The following is a 21,357-nucleotide window of genomic DNA, read 5'->3' as shown; positions in this document are numbered from 1 at the left end:
GACGCTAGACATCTTCTATGCATCACATTGTCCTGTTTTTAAAAGCAACAAAGAGGAGTGCAGACGAATACACGACATGTGAGCAGCGCAGTAGGCCTGCATAAATCACATTTATGAAAACAGCCTACGGTTGCAGGCTTGCTTAGTTTTGTGTTTGTGGTGCGGTTAGTATGTACTGTAGCACAGGGAGAAGTGGGCACGGACTTCTAGGGATCCCTATCCGCACATTGTCCAGTTATTACTCACCAGTTGTAGTATTACAAGTTTTTTTTACGTATGTAGCTTGTGAACAACGTAGCGCCTCCTTGCTTGATTTCATTGTTCAGTAAGTGTGCACTTCATGCACATGAGCTGTTAGTCCTGCAGTCTTACTACAATATGGACCTTTCCAACTGGCGATCTTTAGCTCCGCCCCCTTTAGCTACAGTTGCCATGCCCCACAATCTTCCAAAATGGCGACTGAACATAATAGGTTTGAACTGGATCCTCTATCGCGTGTTCCAGATAATATTAGTGTATGATTTTTTGCTAAATGCGTCGGACTTGTCCAAGAGAGCTCTACAGAGAGGTCTTTACTATTTCACATAAGGATATGTACACAGAATTAAGATTTTGGACGGAGCAGGACGCAATGTCAGCGTTACAATGAAACGTTGGCGATCGATGCAAAAAAAGTTTGACGCCTCAGAAACTTCATATTGAAATCCAACAGGATAAAATAGTGGAATCGTACTGCGCATGCTAAGCAGGGTGAGTAATTTTTTTACTTGGAAAGATCACGAGTAATATCATTGTAGGCTTTATAAGTAAGTGGGTGTATTCATTTAACTTGGCTCGTAATGGAACCCAGTGCTCTATCTTAAATGTCCGATGTGATACAATATAGGCAAATAAACATTTCTCTTGCATTACATCATGCATTTCCGTATCCCTAACCCGACTCTTCGGCATAAAACATGACACACTCCATTCAGCAGGTCAGTGATACACTAACAAAGTGACAGTTGTTCTCTTGCAATGTATAAAGCACTGATAATGAAATCAAACTCAGAGAAGATACTTCTCCCTCACTTAACTTCGAACATACAGCCTTTTGTTTGTCATTCTCCACACTAAACTGTCTTCCGCAAACCTTAATCCATCGTAGACACTTCGTCAACTGTGTTTTAGGCTTTGGAAAATGAATCATCCGGCCCCCTTGTAACCTCGCCGGATAACTTTCATCAGAATTGCACGTTCCCCAAGCGCATCTGAGGACCATTTTCTTCCTAACGTGAATTTTTCCAACCGCACGCGACCGATAACCAGCATTGCGTGTGTGAAATGACGACAAGAGGGGCGTGTCAAGCCAGGGGTTAAGACAATGCGGCTATCTGATTGGCTATTATTATACGAGTGATTGACAGGTCGGAAAGGTCCATTGTGTAGTAACTTTATGGATGGGGTTGACACAGGCGGGTCCAGGCAGAGCCTTAAGGGGGCACTGCCCCCCACCCCCAGAAGCGCTTCTGACAAACTTCTTGGCAAGACCATGGAAAATGTGCCTACTCTGCCAAGATTCAAACCCAGAACCACAGAACTAAGATGCAGACATGCGAACCAGAAGCGCACTGTGCTGCAATCGTCAACCCACCAACTTTTCGATGCTCTGGCAGTTTGTCTCTCCTCTCTTTTGAGTCGCCGTTACTTTGTGGTGTGTATCTACTCCTCACACAGATGCATTTATCCGCCCCAACACAGACACACGCACACACACACACACACGTTATGGAAGAGGGGAAGGGGTGGAGTTGTGTGGAGTTTTTCAACCAGTGTTGGAGAAACCTGCCTGTCCGCTCCGGGCTGAGGAGGCGGCGCTTGTGGGGCGTGGGACTCCAGACAAAGAAGACACACACACACACACACACAACGCTCACACACGCACGACAAGACTTGGACAGCTGGAAACAATCTTCAACTCCTGGGACTACTTTTTCTTTTTTTTACCTCCTGGCTAACAAAGTTGTCAAAAAAAAGGGGTGGGGGGAGCTGTGTGTTTTCCAGCTGTGCGGATCCATAAGTTGTGTTACCATATGTTGCGCGTAAATGTGTGTGCGTGTTAACGTGCTTGGGATGGCAAAGAGGGGCTGGCTTTGCTCTTAGCTCTCCGCCATGGGGGGTTGCCATAGTTACCCCACCGCCACCAAAGGGGACGGCAACGCTCCTCCCGACGTCTGTGATGGAAAATTGTAAGTTGCGCTTTTAACGCTTTCTAGTCCAATTGTTGTTTTTTTTTTCTGTCCGCTTGTTTGTTTGTTTTTTTTAAAAGACAACCGGAATGTTGTCCAGATAGGGCGCGTGTGTGCGTCGCATATTTGCATGATGGCATCAGTGGATTCCTCCAGCAGAGGAGTTAGAGAGAAGCGAAAGCAGGGAGCTGAATTTACTCTGCAAATGTTTGCTCTTTGAATACGCAGTGTCGATTCCACTCCGGTGGTAGGACAGCGGGCAAAGGTAAACACGAGTCACCTCTACGGAGTCGGCGGGCTCACTGTGTGTTTTTGCGCATACACCAGCTGCGGGTCCGTCGTGTGTTTTGCGTGTGGACCGCCGCTATCTGCCCAGAGGCCTGAAAAGGGATCAAGGCAAAGAAGCCCAGGCAGAACAGGATGTTCGCTCCATTTCCTTCAACTGAGCAGCATTTTTTTTTTTTTTTAAATCTCCACCAAGGGGTACCAAAATAGCATAGTGGTCTAGTGGTTTGCACATCTGCCTCACACTCAAGAGGCCCCAGGTTTGTCCTCCTTACAACCCCGACACACTATCTTTTTTTTTTTTTTTTAAATGACATCAATTATTGAGGGAGCAGCATGACTGAAAAGAAGAATGAGGAGAATTCAACTTACCTGTGATATAATGGTGGCAGCCTATTGGGACAGTACTTTGCACATCTGGCTCATGGTTCTGAGATTCTGGTGTTGACTCTCTGTGGAGTTTGCATGTTCTCTCCGAGCTTGGGTAGGTTTTCCGCAAGCGCTTTGGCTTTCTCCCACCTTCCTTCCAAAAACATGCTTTGGTTGGGGTTACTGAACACTAAATTCAACATAAATTTGAGACTACACTATTCTTTTATGGTCAAAACAACTCAGTGAGTGATTTTAATCGTTACACTAAATATTGACTATCGTCATGGTTTGAGTGGGCCGCCCCTCCTCCCCCCCTGTTTGCTTTTTAATGTTTATACTTTAAACGTGTAGATGGGCACAATAACTCACGAGCGTTGTTGGTGTACCGACAAAACAAAAGTGTTAAAACAACAAGTAATTGATTGATTATAAGCAAAATTAACCAAGTGAGGGGTTACTTTTACCTATAGCGGCACAAGGACGAGTAGTCCAAGGAGCCCGTTACTATATTTCCTAAAATTTTAGTCCCACTTTTGTTGGAAGTTTAATTGGTTCAGTGACTGAGTTTACAACTCAGTTTAATCATATCTCAAATTGTGAGGAAAATAGGTGGTGCAGGGCAGATATCGCGCACGAGCAACTTCTGCATTCTGCAAAACAGGACCAGGCACTTCCTTCTGGTTTGGGTCACTGGCAGAGACCAGGACAGAGCAACAGTAGAAATGTTCTACTTTTACAAAGACGACCATATCCGATGTTTGGGCTTTATTTCTGTTTACATATCTATACATCAGAATCATCTTTATAGTTTGCTAAATAAAAAAAACACAAGGAATTTGTCTCCTGTAGTTGGAGCCGCTCTCGTAGAACAATCGACAGTCCATTGACAGAGATTACAACATCGATGTATTCCGCCAATTGTTTTTCCTTATTTTTTTGGTTATTCGTGGATTATCTCCACTTATTTGAGAATTTCCTGGGTTAAAATAATAGTAATCATTATAATGGGTGTCAATTAGTCACAGATTTTTACTAGTCTCGGTCCAGCACAGTCCTTCTCCACTGCAACTAGCGGGCATCTACTGTATGATAAAATATATGTATGAATAAGTGATGTTGCTGTATACATAACTTCTGTCCAAAGATGCTTGCTTAGTGATAAACAAAACAGCATTCTAGCTCGTTCAGGTTCAAACCATCATGTCATCAGACCGGCGCAATCTTAGTTATTGCTGAACACAAAGGAAGTCCGCCAACCTGTTTTCCAGTTGGGTCATGTGACCTTCTGCACATGGCCCATTGGTGGTGCCGTTCAGCACTACCCAAAACAATTTTAATCTACAATACAGTATTTTACAAAAACATATTGTAATAACAAAGAGATTGTAAAGACTTGGCTTTTGCTTCATGATTCATTGGGGTTCGTTCTGGTGTGCGCAATTTTTCCAGTATGGGGTTGGTATAATTCAGACAGACAGACAATTCGTTTCAGAACTACTGTGGATGACTCAGTGAGGTGCTGCAGTATTAATCGTTTTTCACAGGATAAATAATCGTGAACATTGTTATATTGTCTGTCTACATGTATTGATTCACCATTTGTATTCAAAGATCCATTGGGTTATAAGGATTATAACACCGCAACATCGATAACAGTATCGTTAACACGACTGTGGCATTTTGGATTGTGCATTGTGTCTTGGCATTTACCTGACGCAATGCAAAGTTATGCAGCTGTTTTAAATACGCAATGTTATTCTCTGTTTTATTTAGCTTGAAAGGAAACTTCAACTGGGAGTGTCAAAGCAATTAGAAGCCTCTTGTTTTGAAAAATTGTTGTTAAGTGATTTCAATTAAATTTTCACTGCCATCATGCAGTACTAGTAGCAAATTTTTGCTTGCAAGTTATGGCAACAAAAAAAAAAAAAGGAGCTCATATGTCAAGCTACTGTGTAACATGGTTTCACTGGAAAGCAGTAAAGTTTTTGCTGTGAGTTAATTGTAAAATAGAAAAGAGCAAGCCCTGTGTGAAGTGTGCCTAGCAACGTATACATGTAACATTACAACTAGGAATCCCAGCAATACTTTCAATCTACGGTATATTACGTCATGGCTGCGCGATAGCAATCAGAGCGCTTTGTCTTCTTGTCATTCAGGATGTTCTCAATCGTCAGTGTAGTAGTTCTCCTTTGTCACATAATGTAATTGATAATTTAGACTGTCTGGCTGCTAGGATGTCAAAATATTTACAACACCTTTCCACAGAGGAAACATAATACAGGCGAGGCTATATCGTTCAGAGAGAGCCCAACTGAACTGCACCACTGAGTGGAAACTCAGATTAATCATACTCTCAGTGACCTTCATGTTGGACTCGGACCATTGGACTAATTCTTTCTAAGAGTGAGAGCCCCCATAGAAAAGATAGTAAGTAAGCAAGATCACGTGCAAATAATCTGCTGTCTGCTTGTGCCTGCGTGGCTTTCCTCGGGGCAGTCCGGTTTCCTCCCACATCCCAAAAAGATGCAACATTAATTGGACACTCTAAATTGCCCCGAGGTGTGATTGTGAGTGCTTGAGTGTTTATCTTTATGTGCCCTGCGATCGGCTGGCAACCAGTTGAGGGTGTACCCCGCCTTCTGTCCATTGACAGCTGGGATAGGCTCCAGCACTCCCCGCAACCCTCTTTGAGGATAAGTGGCAAAGAAAATGGATGGATGGATGGATGGATGGATACATTCACACCCTGACTTACAAGATTAATTTGCTTGATGAGCAAGCTCCGAACTCAGTTTACTTGAAAAATATTCTATCAGGCAGCCCGGTGCACGACTGCTTGGCACACCTGTGTCACAGGTCTGAGGACCGGGGTTCAAATCCCGGCCCTATCTGTGTGGAGTTTGCATGTTCTCCTTGTGCCTGTGTGGGTTTTCTCTGGGCACTCCGGTTTCCTCGCAGATCTCAAAAACATCCACGGTAGGTTGATTGAGGACTCTAAATTGCCTGTAGGTGTGAACGTGAGTGCGAATGGTTGTTTGTTTGAATGTGCCCTTTGTTTGGCTGTAATGGTGTACTCCATTAGGATAAGCGGGGAGAGAATGGATGGATGAATTAGTTAAAGCCCTCTCAAAAAAAAACCACCACAACTATTTGGTTGTGTATTTTTAATCTAGGCAAAAGCACTCTATTGTACACCATCCATCCATCCATCCATCTATCCAATCATCTGTTTTGTACACCACTTCTTCTGTTAAGGGTCATGGGTAGCTGGGGCCGAATCTCATCTGACTTTGGGCAAAAGGCAGAGGGCACCCTGGACTGGTCACCAGTCAATCACAGGGCACATACAAACTTACACTCACACTCTCACTAAGGGGGAACTAAACCCAAGCTCCCGACACCAAAATCAGGCGAGTGGTCCACTACACCATTAATAACTATCATACAACAACATAACAAAAGAGAATCTAACGAAATAAACTGGTTTTATAAACTGCCATTACTGACGAGTTGTGACCTAGTTTAAAGTTCCAGATGTGACCTGGAACTTTAAAGTGGTTCATATCTGATGTCATTGTACAAACCCAATTCAAAATAAAAAATACACAATGGCACATTTGTAATCGGCCATAATTACCCATAATGTCTCTTCCGCGTCTTCATAGATGGGTAGTTTTACTTTACTGTGTATTTATTACGCATCCTTAAACTTATCATTGTTGTAGGACATTTGCAGAAGAATGTTAAAATATCACTACCCTCATCACACCTGTGATGAAAGTTTTTTTTCGCAATGTTGACAGTTTGACACAAGATTACTGTACATGTACTTAAATTAACATCCAATGTGGGAGTCAAACAGTGTCATGAACAGTTGCTGATCGACTTCAGATGTTTCATTGCATACGTCATCATTAGGCGTATTTTGGATAACATCAGGCTTATTATTAAATGGTATTTCCTCATCAAATACTACCGTGCGTTATTACACTTTATAAAACCTGCTCATTCATTGTCTTCCGTTGGTTTTTATGATGGTTTTACATAAAACAATGCTATTTTCTTGGTAAAAATATGAGGGAAAAAAAACTGGAAGGAGCTGGAACAGATTAGCGGCATTTCAATTCATTTCGGTGAGGAAAATGACTTTGATATAGTATTTTAAAGGTAAACTTGAAAGACTTTAAAGATCAGTTTGAAACGATATTAAAGTGCTTCAAGATCATATTTTGTGGAAAATATATACAGCAAATACTCAGTTCTCGAACGTCTCCGTTCTTGAACAAATCAGAAAATTTCAAGATTTTTTTTTGACTCTTGTTTTTGAATGAAAATCAGTACTCGAATGCCCCGGACAAAACCCGGAAATAACACGCGCGGCCTGAATTCCCACGCCGCCGAAAAAACCCGGAAGTAACATAAAGCGCGGCCCGACCAGCTGATCCACGACGCGCGTTGTTATTGTGTATAACCTCTGTACGCGGACGTGTCCCGGTAGCTACATTTGTAATGGGAAATATGGATTCGGTTTTCGAACAAATCACTTCTCGAACCACCTTCTGGAACGGATTGTGGTCGAGAACCGAGGTTGTACTGTATAACTATTAATGTAGGCAATTCTTTTTGCTCGGTCCCCAGCCTTAGCAAATAGCGTGCATTTACTGTAATCTCGCACTCAACTGAGCGCCGACAACACACTGCTCAGTTACACAGTGTACATCTCCGTACGTAGTTGTCTATAGATGTTTCATCTACTGACTGTTTCATAACCTCTGCATTGTCCTTCAAAGGGGAATCAACAACAACATCCTGGAAGCACGTCCGTACCTCCAGCAGGAGTTGGCGAGCCAGCACATCAACAACATGGACATGTGCGCGCTCACGTCGCTGCCGCCCGGCGTGGACAAGGCCGAGTGGTTGGCCAGCAACAGTGAGTAACTCTTCCCTTGCAGCGACACACTGATTAACGATGACGTGCCGCTTCATTTTTTTCCCGCTCTTTCACAGCGGTATCGTTTTTCAAGCACATAAACCTGTTCTCCAGCGTGCTGTCTGAGTTCTGCACCCCCAGCACCTGCCCGACCGCCTGCGGACCGGGTGACACGTGAGTTAATGGCGCAACGCACTGTGAAATGGAGGCGTCAGATAATATGGTTATTTACGCTGTAGTTATCTAGTGAGGTGAATCTTTTCAAGTAACGTTGTGTTTTATGTCCAGAGTTGCTGTTGCTGCTACCTCATAAAAAGAAGTTTAAACTTAGTGAATCTGTACGGAAAGTTGTGAAAAAGTATTACGTGAACTCTAATCGATTTGCAGTCTGCTTTTTTCTCATGAACCTACCCACAGTTATTTGTGGAAAACTAACCTATTTGGTGTTTTATGTTCTTTCTAAAATTCCCAAAGACGAAATAAGAGGCTCCCAAAGCCCTGTCTAAATGGGAAAATAATACAGCAATTGGTGTCAAGGAAGTTCAAGTGATGCATCTCGACTGACAGACAAGCCATACATGTCTGGAAGGAACAAAATTTAATCTGGGTTGTTCATAGACCCATCAATTTTCTATAATACCTTGTCCATTTACTGACTACGCATTTTACCGTTGGTGTTTTTAAGAATTTACGTTTGGACTGATGACCATGGCAGGAAGCTGAAGTGCTCGGCTCCTCTGTACTTTGACTACGCCATGTCCTACATTCAGGACCTGCTCACAGATGAAGAGGTTTTCCCCACAAAAGCAGGTAATGGTCCTAAATCTGGGCACCAACTTTTAAAGCAGTACTGATTCACTTTTACTGTAAGGACCATTTCTATTTCATGGTGCCATGACATTTTTCTCATGTAAAATGTGTCTTGGCTCAATAAAGGTTAGACAATGCACCAGCGAATTTGCCCCAAATTCCCGTCAAGCACTTACCTTTTCAATTTCAGGCTCAGTGTTCCCCACCGGCTTCATCTTCCTGGTACAGAAGGTGTTTTTGTTGCTGTTCAGGACTCTGGCACACATCTACTGGTCTCACTTCCGGCAGACGCAAGCCCTGGGTCTGCACCCGCACCTCAACACGCTCTTCACGCACCTCACGCTCTTTTGCCGGCAGCATGCGCTCCTGGATGCCGAGGACACCGAACCACTGCAAGATCTCATCTCGGCTCTGGGACTGCAAAGAAGAACTTAAGACAATAAATGGCGTGAAGGTTTGCTTTAAGAAGCTGGGTCCACAGCATCCGGCGCCAAATACTTTATGTCAAGATTGAAATGTTGCTGGTCATTAAAAAGCCAAGACATTATTTAATTGAGAAAAAAAAAAAGAGAATCAACGGACGTAACTGACAATCCAGTTAAATGTGCAATCGTGTTAAAGATGTACACCCGCCATAAGGTATGATATCACATTGTCAAGACTGCATGATACACACACAGTATAATCTCTGCTATATGATGTATTGAATTATTTTCATGTATTTGTATGTACTCTTGTGCCAGAAACATGTCTGAAAAATAAAATGTATTTTACAGTATTGCCTGTTTAGATGCCATATTCCCAAAGTGGTCACCAATCCATCCATTTTGTTACAAGACTTGTCCTCATTAGGGTCCTGAATGAGCTGGAACGTATGCCATCTGACTTTGGGATACAACCTGGACCGGCTTCCAGTGCACATGTACACCATTATTCACATTCACACCTCTCGATAATTTAGTCATCATTGAACCTAATGCGGTGCCGCGGTGGGGCAGCTGTAGAGCATTGGGCTCACAGTTCTGACGACCAGGGTTCAAATACTAACCCCATCTGTGTGAATTTTTCACGTTCCCCCCATGCGTGCGTCGTTTTTTTCCCACATCCCAAAAACATGCAACATTAATTGCACACTCTATATTGCCCCTAGGTGTGATTGTGAGTGTGACTTTTGTCTGCCTCCATGTGCCCTGCGTTTGGCTGGCAACCAGTTTCGGCCCGATGAAAACTGGGATTGGCTCCAGCACTCCCGAGACCCTCATGAGGAAAAGTGGCTCAGAAAATGGGTGGCTGGATGAACCTAATGCATGTACTCTTGAGTTTTTGGAATGTGGGAGGAAATTGCCCCCACCCCTGTGCTGACGAAAGCCAATAGAGTATGGGTGCACTTTGGAGTCATCTCAAAACCCCTCTCATATAAAAACACTTGCCCGTCACACCATATTCTTATTTACATGGGTGGCTAACATTAGCTAAAACACTTACCTGTGACTTGATATTGTTATTTATTCAGCTAATGTAGCTAACTAAAATTAGCTAATGTCTATATTTACAAATACAAACGGACTGCTGGGGACAAATTCCTTATGTTGTTACATACTTGGCCTTTAAAACTGATTCTGACAATATTGTGATGTATTCGTGATTGGTCCGTATTATTTGAAAAATACAATGCTCCTGTGGCGTGAGTAGAGGTATGGAAGTGACTCCACAATGCACACACACTTTTCTTTTCCCTCAAGCTGATCATGCAACAACAGCGCTACCTGCTGGCAAAAGCCTCAGCAACTACTTCGTTCAATTGAAGCCTACATACGCATTAGATTAGTACCCCTTAAAGCCAATTGTGCTTTACTACATATCGTAATTTCTTGTGCATAATGCACATTTTTACCCCCCAAAATTGTAAAAAGTCAAATTTGCTCATTGTACATTGATTTAGGGGAATATTTTTTTAAAAAAATCACATTCAAGAAATATATGTTGCCATATGGAAGTTCTGAAAAAGCTGTATGCTTTCATGCCAATATACCACCACCACCTAAAAGAAAGGTGTACCTTGCTCTTTAAGTGTAAACTTATGACTGCATATATGGACAGTTCTGCTCATACATACACTGGCAGAATTTTTTAAATACTTTTTTTCAATTCGACTGATGACTGAACATAAACCATCATTAGTTTCTTTAATGATCATGTTTTGTTTGATAATAATGGTTTTCTGAAATGTTCGAAAGTTTAATTTGAATTCTAAAATAAAATGAAGTAATAAATATGTTGACGTGCCAGATTGGACACTAAAAAAGGGGAAACAGCCATTGAGGGTTGGGATAGAGATGAGAAGGATGTGCAGCGGGTTGGGGGTGATTAAGGATTTCAATTACGCCAAATAGCCACCGATGCTGCTGGTTAGTTATTCAGTCTAGCAGGGGAGGGCCTCATGCCATTAAAGATAGGCCCCTGCCCTTTTTCGCCATGGGAAAGTTGATGTTTTTGTGTTGGATGAGTTTTGGGGCACATGCTTAGCCTAAATTGAGGCGGACGGCATTGGAAAGTGAGCTTAAGAGTTTAATACTGCAAAGTGCTGAGTCACAGACACATAATGATTGAGCAGTTTAATTACACTACCACTACAGAAACCACTTCAGAGTACAGGACGTCCTGTTAAATCTGCTTCACAGTACCAGCTTGTCCCCAGTGTGTCCATTTGGTAATAAAAGGTCGAAGTGAAAACTACTGCCGAGAATCAACTTACACGTGTGAAAATATTTTTTGTCACTCTCGTAAATGTCAGCCTTGTAAATAAACAGGAGTCAACTCCAATTCGCCTGTTTACAGGTTGTGCTTTTTTAGATACATTTTATAAACTAACTTAAGACATCAAACCAGGGCTGGGCAGTCAGTGGACGGCGGTCAAGGGTTTCGTTGCTGGCCTGAACGCTATCAGAACCACTTAACAGATATTTAAAACCTATATTCTCATACTTGTTTGATGGAAATATATTACTTTTATTGTTTCATGATAGTAATTGTTTATTTATAAAACGTGTTTTTCCGACTTCTCTATTCATTATTTTCATGACTAAGGTAAATGTGGAATTTCGCAGATGCGCGTCAGCTCGATTATTTAAAAAGAGGGTGCTGTGGCCATTGCGGGGGGGAACACAGCTGACCTCATTCGCAGCAAATCAAAACGCCTCCACTCATTCCCTTTAAATGCCCCGCGATGAGAGGCTCGATGGAGACATCTCTAATGCGGAAGAGGATGCGGAAATACATGCGAAAGTGTGTGGCAACAGACAACAAGAGTGGATAACTTTGTTGAATACAGAATGAGCTGGAGAAAAATTTTATGTGTCTGCAGATCTCATGGATATATATCTCCACCCTCGATCATTCGCAGTATAATTACAACTATATACAACTGTAAAAATAGTTAACAACTGTAAGAAAAATCTGCAATAGAGTTAGACCAAGAAGGGACCGTGATATGCTACAGGATTACTGTATCACACACTTCTTTTAAACCCCCCAAATTCTTGAAAATGCAAAAATTAAGTGGGACAAATTGGGGGGAAAATGTCAAAAAAAGTATTTGAAAATAGGTGAATCGGCAAGTATGCAGGAGTTCATGGTATAAACATTTTGTTTTGTCATTAGCATATTGATGGATACTGTCTACAGGTCTCCTTGCCCATAAGCAAGGGCATTACAGGACTTTAACTGCTCCATCTGTTTTTCATTTCAGTCAAGCGCATCCGAAGTACATATCTCGACTTTTAACTCCCACCACAAAGAGAAAAAAATAAATAAATAAATAACCAAGTGACAGCTCATACTGTAAATGAGAATATGTCAACTCACCAGTGTACTTGGATGAATTCAATTTAGTTAATTCGGAGAGAGCATTCAACTTTCGCCATGGTCACGAACATAACAATTTTTATATTAAATACAGTTGAGTATATGTAGCCAGTGTTGTGGTGAGGTTATTTAAGTGTTGTTTAAGGGCTTTGCTAAAGGACCCAGTAAGCCAATTCCTCCTCCTTCTCCTTCTCGTCTCGCTCCCTCCTCAATCAGTCTTTGGAAGTAAAAAAGCCCGAATGACTCCAGCTGTTCTCCAATAAAAGAGCACCAGTCATCTCCCGAGAAGTCAAATACAAGAAATTCCTCCTCAAGACAGAAGTTGCTGTTGTTGTGTCAGCACAAACCCGAGTTGAACGCACCTTGTAGTGTAGTGGAGCGTTACCCAGCGGCTCGCGTGACTCCCTTGCGCCGTCATGTGTGCGCTGCTGCCTGCGTGGACGTGTCTGCTGCTCGGCCTCCTGCCCCTGGAGACCCAAACCCGGTCGCCGCTGAGCCATCACAGCCTCCAGACTAGCAGACACAAGTAAGACTTCTCGACTCACGCCGTCGCGACTTGAACTGAGCGCATACAGTGGAGGCGGAAATGAAAAGGAACATTTCATGAAGTTCAATGTACCTGTGACGTGACAATGTAGACGCTTTTCTTCGTCGACGCCGTCTTAAATATTGAAAGTTCCTGACGGCATGAGGAGTAAATTATATTTGACGTGTAAATGATTACACGAGGGGGGAACAGGAGTCACGTTAGGACCCCAAATATGGTTCCCCCCAAATTTGCCTTTTTCATATCTGTGAGAAGAGAGTAAAAAGAATAATAATAATAAAACATTATGGCCCCCAAATTTGCCTTTTTCATATCTGTGAGAAGAGAGTAAAAAGAATAATAATAATAATAATAAAACATTATGGATGTTAATTGCAATATCTCGTAGATTAACTGAAAAGCATTTTAGTAACAAAAACTAAATGTGTAAAATGTTAATAGTAAGTATACGGACTGTATATATTTTTAAGAAGCATTTATGAATAGGCGGTCACCTCAAAAAAGATTTGATATTTGGTAAAGGTTCCTTTTTTATTTTGTGGACGTTTATCTATTGTAGTTTTTCTTTGGTAAACTGAAAAAAATCTAAAAAAAAACAAAAAACAGGTGAGTAAAGTGTACCCTTCCTTCATCCATTTTCTGAGCCGCTTATCCTCACGGGGGTCGTGGGAGTGCTGGAGCCTTTCCCAGCTGTGATTGGGCAGGAGGCAGGGTACACTCTGAACTGGTTGCCAGCCGATCCGAAGGAACACGGAGACAGACAAGAGCTGCACTCACAATCACACCTAGGGGCAATTTAGAGTGTCCAACTAATGTTTTTGGGTTGTGGGAGGAAACCGGAGTGCCTGGAGAAAACCCACGGAAGGTACAGGGAGAACATGCAAACTCCACACAAGCGGGGCCAGGATTTGAACCCTGATCCTCAGAACTGTGAGGCCAATTACGCTCTACAGCTGTTCCACCATGCCGCCTGTGTAAAGTGTACATTATATAAAATAGGCTTTAATAATATATTTTTCGAAGCATGATCTGGAGTTTTAATTCAGAAAAAAACTTTCTATTGCCAATTTACAGTATTATTACTCATTTCTGAATGTATACAGTATTGCTATCTCTTCTAGTCTCATATGGATACATTGAATGTAACACAAATGAGAAAAAAAATAGGCATATTTTATTGTTTTGAAATGCTGTGCAGCATAAATCATCCAATTAAACAAACTTGATAATACTGTAGATCAGCATACAGTTCAAATACACTGAGTTGCATTGTGTAGTATTATTATTTAGTATTATTTTAACAATTCATTTTCTCATTCCTTTTTTAGGATCATGTCATGGAAGCAGTTTCATTATTCCCCCCAGTTTATTTCAATTACAGTACAACCTTGACTTACAAGTTCAATATTTTCTCAACTCAATTTTGTCAAATATAAAATTTTTCTTTTTTTCATTTTCGGCATCACCATATGAGAAGGTCGCCCGTACCTCAGATTTTTGGTCACAACAAGGAATAACAAAAAAAAAAAAAACATGAACAAGTGATGGCTCGGAACTTGAAAATCTTGTAAGTTGGGGCATTCAAAAGTCTAGGTACCAACTAATTGCCCACGTTAAGAAACATTTTTCAAATTCCATTGCGTGAAGATTTTTCCGAATCCAATCAACAGGTTTTTGTGCAAAAGGAGCACAAAAGGTTCTCAGGCGTCGCAGCGGAGCGCAACAGAGTTGTGAGAACGGGAAATGAGGTCATTGCTCTCGGCGGCCCAGAGGTGAGATGGAGGTGAGGGTGATTTAGCGGGATTCGGGACCAGGACGCGTGCTTAGCGAGGGGGCCCGTCGACCGCGACGTGTTTTTTATGGGAATGTCATCAACGAGCGACAATGCAGCTTCATTGAAAAGCCGCATATTTATGACCGCGATAGTCTTTTCCTGCTTTATTTTTTTTAATGTTGCACGGTGAGACCTTCTCAAACTGTTACGTAAGGGGGGGCATGTGGGGGGCTAGAGGGGGCGAGCTTCATAAAAGTTTGCACGGCAGGGGATCCACTGAAAGTCAGCGGCTGGTGGGAAAGAAGAGGTTGGATGCGAGCGTGACGGATTCAACATAATACCGTCACTGGCAACAAGTGCAGTCGAGAGCAGAAAAGAAAGTAAATCATGGACATATCCTCTTGTAATTAAGGAGCGTGACGGGGGAAGTAACAAATAGAGCCATTACCAGGAGGAGGAAGGAAATTCTGGGCCTCCAGGTAGTCGTGTGTGTGGGAAGAAGCTCATCCGGAGCGCTCAAAATAGGGGAAGCTTCACTGGAAGGAGGATTCTTCTTTTACTTTCGGCTTGTCCTGTTAGGGGTCGCCGCAGCGTGTCATCTTTTTCCATCTAAGCCTACCTCATGCATCTTCCTCCCTAACACCCACAGTCCGCATGTCCTCCCTCACCACATCCATCAACCTTTTCTTTGGTCTTCCTCTCGCTCTTTTGCCTGGCAGCTCCATCCTCAGCACCCTTCTGCCAATATACTCACTCTCTCGCCTCTGGACATGTCCAAACCATCTAAGTCTGCTCTCTCGAACCTCGTCACCAAAACATCCAACTTTGGCTGTCCCTCTAAATAAGGTCATTTCTAATCCCTAAGCAAGAACCTCAGCATCTTCATTTCTGCCACCTCCAGTTCAGATTCCTGTTGTTTCTTCAGTGCCACCGTCTCTAATCCATACATCATGGCCAGCCTCACCACTGCTTTATAAACTTTGCCCTTCATCCGAGCAAAGACTCTTCTGTCACATAACACACCAGACACCATCCGCCACCTGTTCCACCCCGCTTGGACCCGTTTCTTCACTTCCTGACCACACTCTCCATTGCTCTGTATTGTTGACCCCAAGTATTTGAAGTCGTCCACCCTCGCTATCTCTTCTCCCTGTAGCCTCACTCTTCCCCCTCTACTTTTCTCATTCACGCACATATATTCTGTTTTACTTCGGCTAATCTTCATTCCTCTCCTTTCCAGTGCATGTCTCCATCTTTCCAATTGTTCCTCTGCATGCTCCCTGCTTTCACTGCAGATCACAATGTCACCTGCGAACATCATGGTCCAAGGGAATTCCAGTCTAACCTCATCTGTCAGCCTGTCCATTACTACCACAAACAGGAAGGGGCTCAGAGCGGATCCCTGATGCAGTCCCACCTCCACCTTAAATTCTTCTGACACAACTACGGCACATCTCACCGCTGTTCTGTTGTCCTCATACATGTCCTGTACTATTCTAACATATTTCTCTGCCACACCGGACTTACGCATGCAGTACCACAGCACAGACAGCATACTTGGGCTCTTCTTTTCATAAAAGACAGAATTCCCCCGTGATATCTCACTTTATTTTTTTTCCACCCCGGTGTATGCTGTTTTTGGTTTTTGATGGGTTTTTACTATGTACAGGCAAATCTGAATTTAGGGTTGTGCACCTTCGGTGTTGTACTACGTTGTGTCACATTATGTCGGGCAGCACTGAGGTCCACATGTAGAAATGTTGAATTAGGTCCAAGAAGATGTGACAGAGAAGGTCCTCAATTTAGCTCCAGTAATAGTCATTGTTCCCACGCGGCCTGCATGTGTAAAAATAGCAATTATTTTATGGCAGTTAGCACGTCTGTGGCATTTTCCATTATATTAACACTAAGCAAGAGCACATTCCAAACACAAAATGATGTGGTTTCATTGTTACCATTGTTTTGGTCTTCAAATATGCTGTTTAATTATCATTTGTGTGTACATTTCACAGTAAACTTCAACTGGGAGTACTTTTGTATTGTATGTCCAGTATCACAACACAATATCTCCCTTGTTTAAAAAGGAGGCACGGTGTTCTTTTCTTTGTAAGCCCACGTTTCATTTTGCATTTACCTAGTGGTAAACATGGAAGATGCACATTTATGTTTTGGGGGTGCTTTGCTCTTTCTTTGGCTGTTTGTGGCTTCTATGGGGTTGCCCAGCTTTCAGAATTTCATCGTTGCTCCGGACGACGACATTAAAAATGAAACGGAGCATGGGACTAATTCCTACTCAATGCCCCATTCATAATTGCCCTCAGACAAATGGTGACCATTCCAAGGTGTAGTCGGCTCCAGCCTGTGACTATGAAAGTCAGAGGGGGAAAATATGCTTCATTATTGCTTAATAGTACGTTATGGGTATTTAACGGAGATATTTGCAAAATACATGTGAGTTTTTGTGTGTGTTGATAGTGAGTACCTATGTTTTCAGCCAGAAGAGAGCTCAGAATACCAGTCAGGATTTGTTACAGGATGAAGCTTACAGGCATCTTGGCTCTATTTTCACACTAAAACAAACAAACAAGCAAAGGTTGTGATGTAAACAAATTTGACAGTAAAATTGGAATCCATCCACCCATTGAAGGGAAGGCCAGAGTTCCCTTCTGCCAGTCACTTTCTCTTACTTTTCCGGGGAGACCCTGAGGTATTTCTCGCGCAACTGGGGGACAAAATCCCTCCGGCCTACACGGGCCCAGTTATAGAACATCCCACCGGGGAGGCTCCCAGGATGCATCCTAACTGTAAACCCTTTCGGCTCAGCTCTTTCTGGACCACAACAGAGCGATACACTATCTGCATCACTGCAGATGGTACGCCAATCCACGTTGACCTTGAGAAGGATCCTGCGATATTTGTCATGGACAAAGGGAGGTCAGAAGGAAAGTACTTCATATTCCCTCTTAAGTGGAGGAGTCTGCTTTTTTTTTTGCTCTAAGTGCAACCCTCCTATTCTATTGCTGATTAACTGGAAAGATGGATGCTCGGTAATAGCCGCATAACACACAAGGTCCTCAAGTCTTATTTTGGGTCTAGTCATTTATCTTTTGATGAAGCGGCCTTGGGCCTCGTGAAGATGATTAACTTAATAATCAGTCAAATGTCATAACTTCTGAGAAAGGCTTTCATGTGTTGATTTGCAATGAACCGCTGCCTATGCTTGGTTTATTATGGTTTGCTATTTTTATTTCAGTAGCTCTTCAATTAGTTGCCCAAAAATGTACACAAGGTAACTCAGTGTACTTTACATGATTAAAAGCATTGCAAAACACAGCTTATAAACATTTTAAACAAAGAGAGTATGATTATAATAGCAAAGATTGCAAGAAATAATTGGAAGTGCTCTAAAAAGCAAGAGAAAGAGTTTTAAACCTGGACCTAACCACATTCACACTTTGGGTCTGACATCATTTATGTTGGTAACTTTTTCCACTTCTGTGCAGCATAACAGCTAAATTCTGCTTCACGATGTTTGCTTTGGACTCTGCACTGCAGTGTTTGACCCGGGTCGGTCAATCTCACAGCCCTACTGGGTTTCTTTCACGTATACAGGATCTAAACCATTTAGTGATTTATAGACCAGTAGCAGAACTTTTAAAAAAAGTCTTTTCTACAGCTGACTTTTGGGAGGGTTGTGTTCAGCACCCACAAAATGCATAAAGCGTTAATATTGTGTTTTTCAGGTCACCCAGATCATCCAAACACGTGTCGCCTTCTTTCACAATGCCACCTACGTCCCACCAGTCTGTTGCCCTTGACAACAGCATCACCCTGGGGGAGAGCACTTTCATCTGGAGAGTCCTCCTAAAGAAGGGCCCGCCGCCAAGGTTCCTCGAACTGGAGGAGGAAATGTGGCCGGGCGCACGCGGTCGGTCCCGAGGACGCCGCCACGCCGGCGGCCGAAGGGCCCACGGGCATCTGATGAGGGCGGGCTGCGTCCTGGGCACCTGTCAGGTGCAGAACCTCAGCCACCGTCTTTACCAGCTGATTGGACGCAGCGGCAGGGAAGACTCCTCCCCAGTCAACCCTCGCAGTCCCCACAGCTACGGCTGATGCTTGGATTTACTTTATTTCATTATTAATTTGCAGTTCATCCTCAAGTATCACCTGAAAAGTAATCCCTACTTTTTGAGTGGTGTACATTATTGAAATATCATCTAGTCTAACGAGGCGAATAGCACAAGCATTTAGATGATGGATGGATTTCATGCAACTAATGATGACGATTTTGTGTTTTAGTGAATTTATCATTTGGTAGAGGTCAGGGGCGGGCATACACCTGGCTACATTCCTTATTCCGGCTCACATTAAAAGTCCTTTATTATTTGTTGTATTAATACACAGAGTAGTTTTTACTTCAAATCAGTTTCATAAATTGTAATGATTATAATTTGTAATTATATCATTAAACTATAAGAAATATTCTTCACCAACTTTACATTTAAATGTAAACTAATTCTTATAATTAAAATATATGTAAATTATATTATTAAAACTATTTTAATGTTCATTGTATTAATGATTTTAAATATATTTCTTTGAAACCAAGTAACCTGATTTAATCTGCGATGTATTTATTTATTTATTGTGTAACCTGGCTCAATAGTTAATTTTACAAATCAAATGTGACTCTTGAGCATCAATGTTTGCCCACCCATGATTTACTTGCCTGTCCAATAAAATACAGGATGTGTACAGTATTAGCATGTAGATCTTCACAATTAATTTCTGTTCTTCTTCACTCCTGTCAGGGTCAGTAAAGCATATTTGACGATACCACTAGGGGAACATTTTTGTTGTTTTTGTGAGAGTAAGACAAATTTTGCTGTCTTGAAAGATTTATATTATTAATAAGTAAATAAAAAGTCTGTCAACTACCACACACGGCAATCTCCCCCCCCAACACACTGGTTGGCCACGTCTCCACTTAATCCCGATTTCAAGCAGACTTTAAAGTAAATTCCTTGATCCACACAACCTTATCCATAACTGTGGCAAAATTGTTCTTCCCTGGCCCACGTGCCAACTAAAAGGAATCCAACTGTACAACCTGACCACTATGCGAGTGAACTGTAAGCCCGAAATGTTGTTCTTTGGCCCATGTGACAACCAGCAAAATAACTGGGATCAAAACATTTTCCCTGCTTTGGCAGTTTTGAAACTGACATTGACCTACATTATAACAACCAGACCACACACACAAACACAAAAGGATTAGATAATCAGCCAAAAGAACCGCCCATGTACTTACCACCAATCAGAGCCCCCTTCCTTAATGATTTTTCTTGGCCTTCGAATTGTACGCATTTGAGCTGTTTTAATTCTAGTATATAAGATGATTCACTTGCTATTTGAGATGAAGCGCTTTAAAGGAAGTCCTCCATTGGGCCCCATATTGACTTTGACTTTTAAAGCATTGTTATTTAACTTTAGGGCCGAAATTGACATTTAACTTGTGGTGGTGGTGGGCAAGGCAGTGAAGTGGGGTGCTGTGCTTTTTCAGACATGCATTAAAAACAATCTAGTCATACAAAGCTTTATGAACTATGCATTTTGGCATTTTTATCATGGAATCCTGATTTTTACAAGGAAATCGTAAATTTCATTTAGGATGAGAGTTTTTTTTTTTTAATAAACAAATAAATAGAACACACGGCATGGTGGATCCGTTGGTAAAGCGTTGGCCTCAGTTCTGAGGACCCGGGTTCAATCCCGGACCTGCCTGTGTGGAGTTTGCATGTACTCCCTGTGCCTGTGTGTGTTTCCTCCCACATACCAAAAACATTCAACTTTAATTGGACACTTAATTGCCCCTAAGTGTAATTGTAAGTGCGGCTGTTTGTCTCTATGTGCCCTGCAATTGGCTGGCAACCAGTTCAGGGTGTACCCCACCTCCTGCCTGTTGACAAGCTGGGATAGGCTCCAGCACCCCCCGTGACCCTTGTGAGGATAAGCAGCTAAGAAAATAGATAGATGGATAAATACAACACAAAAATTAATACCATTGGCTGGTGACCAGTTCATGGTGTACCCCGCCTTCTGCCCGAAGATAGCCGGGATAGGCTCCACAGCACCCACGACGCTTGTGCGGATGAGCAGCTTGAAAATGGGTGGATGAAAGATGGAGGACAAACTTGAACAACACCCACTCTTGAAATAACTGTGAGGGTGTGCAGGTGAGGAATGAAAATTTAACTGGGAGTTGCCTCTGGAGATACATGCGAGATCTGCTTTAGACTATTCGCAGAGGTCGTACGCCAAATGCTAAAAAAAGACTACAGTAGTACTTTTTTTTTTTTACTAGTAGTTACACTTCTAGGGCACGTGGTGTCACTGTTGCACAATAGGTCAAATGGTTTATTGTTCAAGCTGCAGTGACCACATGTTGAGTTTCGTGACCTGGCTGCTGGAGTTCACTTTAGGGGAATCCTCATCCATCCACAGTTTTTACAGAAAGCATTCTTTGTCAGTATCCATCCATCCATTT

General features: G+C 42.4%; 2 protein-coding genes and 2 long non-coding RNA genes across 4 annotated transcripts; 2 read left to right on the top strand and 2 right to left on the bottom strand.

Annotated features, from left to right (window-relative positions):
- Nucleotides 1-1,848: 1,848 nt before the first annotated feature.
- LOC133502333 (MOB kinase activator 2) lies at nt 1,849-10,778 on the top strand. Its single transcript, XM_061823004.1, has 5 exons — nt 1,849-2,228; nt 7,676-7,815; nt 7,893-7,989; nt 8,501-8,625; nt 8,816-10,778. Exons 1-5 carry the CDS (start codon nt 2,152-2,154, stop codon nt 9,058-9,060), a joined length of 684 nt encoding a protein of 227 aa, XP_061678988.1. The 5' UTR covers nt 1,849-2,151; the 3' UTR covers nt 9,061-10,778.
- Nucleotides 2,506-13,607, bottom strand: LOC133502336 (uncharacterized). Its single transcript, XR_009795455.1, has 4 exons — nt 13,109-13,607; nt 12,852-13,002; nt 8,802-9,042; nt 2,506-3,032 (listed from the first exon to the last, which is right to left on the bottom strand). It is a non-coding gene; the product is annotated as an uncharacterized LOC133502336 (long non-coding RNA).
- adm2b (adrenomedullin 2b) lies at nt 12,877-21,027 on the top strand. Its single transcript, XM_061823005.1, has 2 exons — nt 12,877-13,015; nt 18,554-21,027. Exons 1-2 carry the CDS (start codon nt 12,906-12,908, stop codon nt 18,921-18,923), a joined length of 480 nt encoding a protein of 159 aa, XP_061678989.1. The 5' UTR covers nt 12,877-12,905; the 3' UTR covers nt 18,924-21,027.
- On the bottom strand, nt 16,485-18,478 carry LOC133502337 (uncharacterized). The gene is made up of 3 exons (XR_009795456.1): nt 17,498-18,478; nt 17,293-17,380; nt 16,485-17,175 (listed from the first exon to the last, which is right to left on the bottom strand). It is a non-coding gene; the product is annotated as an uncharacterized LOC133502337 (long non-coding RNA).
- Nucleotides 21,028-21,357: the final 330 nt, after the last annotated feature.

This window comes from Syngnathoides biaculeatus, chromosome 6, assembly GCF_019802595.1.
Source record: "Syngnathoides biaculeatus isolate LvHL_M chromosome 6, ASM1980259v1, whole genome shotgun sequence".
Lineage (NCBI taxonomy): Eukaryota > Metazoa > Chordata > Actinopteri > Syngnathiformes > Syngnathidae > Syngnathoides > Syngnathoides biaculeatus.
Note: the sequence above shows the minus strand (reverse complement) of the source record. Positions and strands in the feature narration are given on the sequence as shown.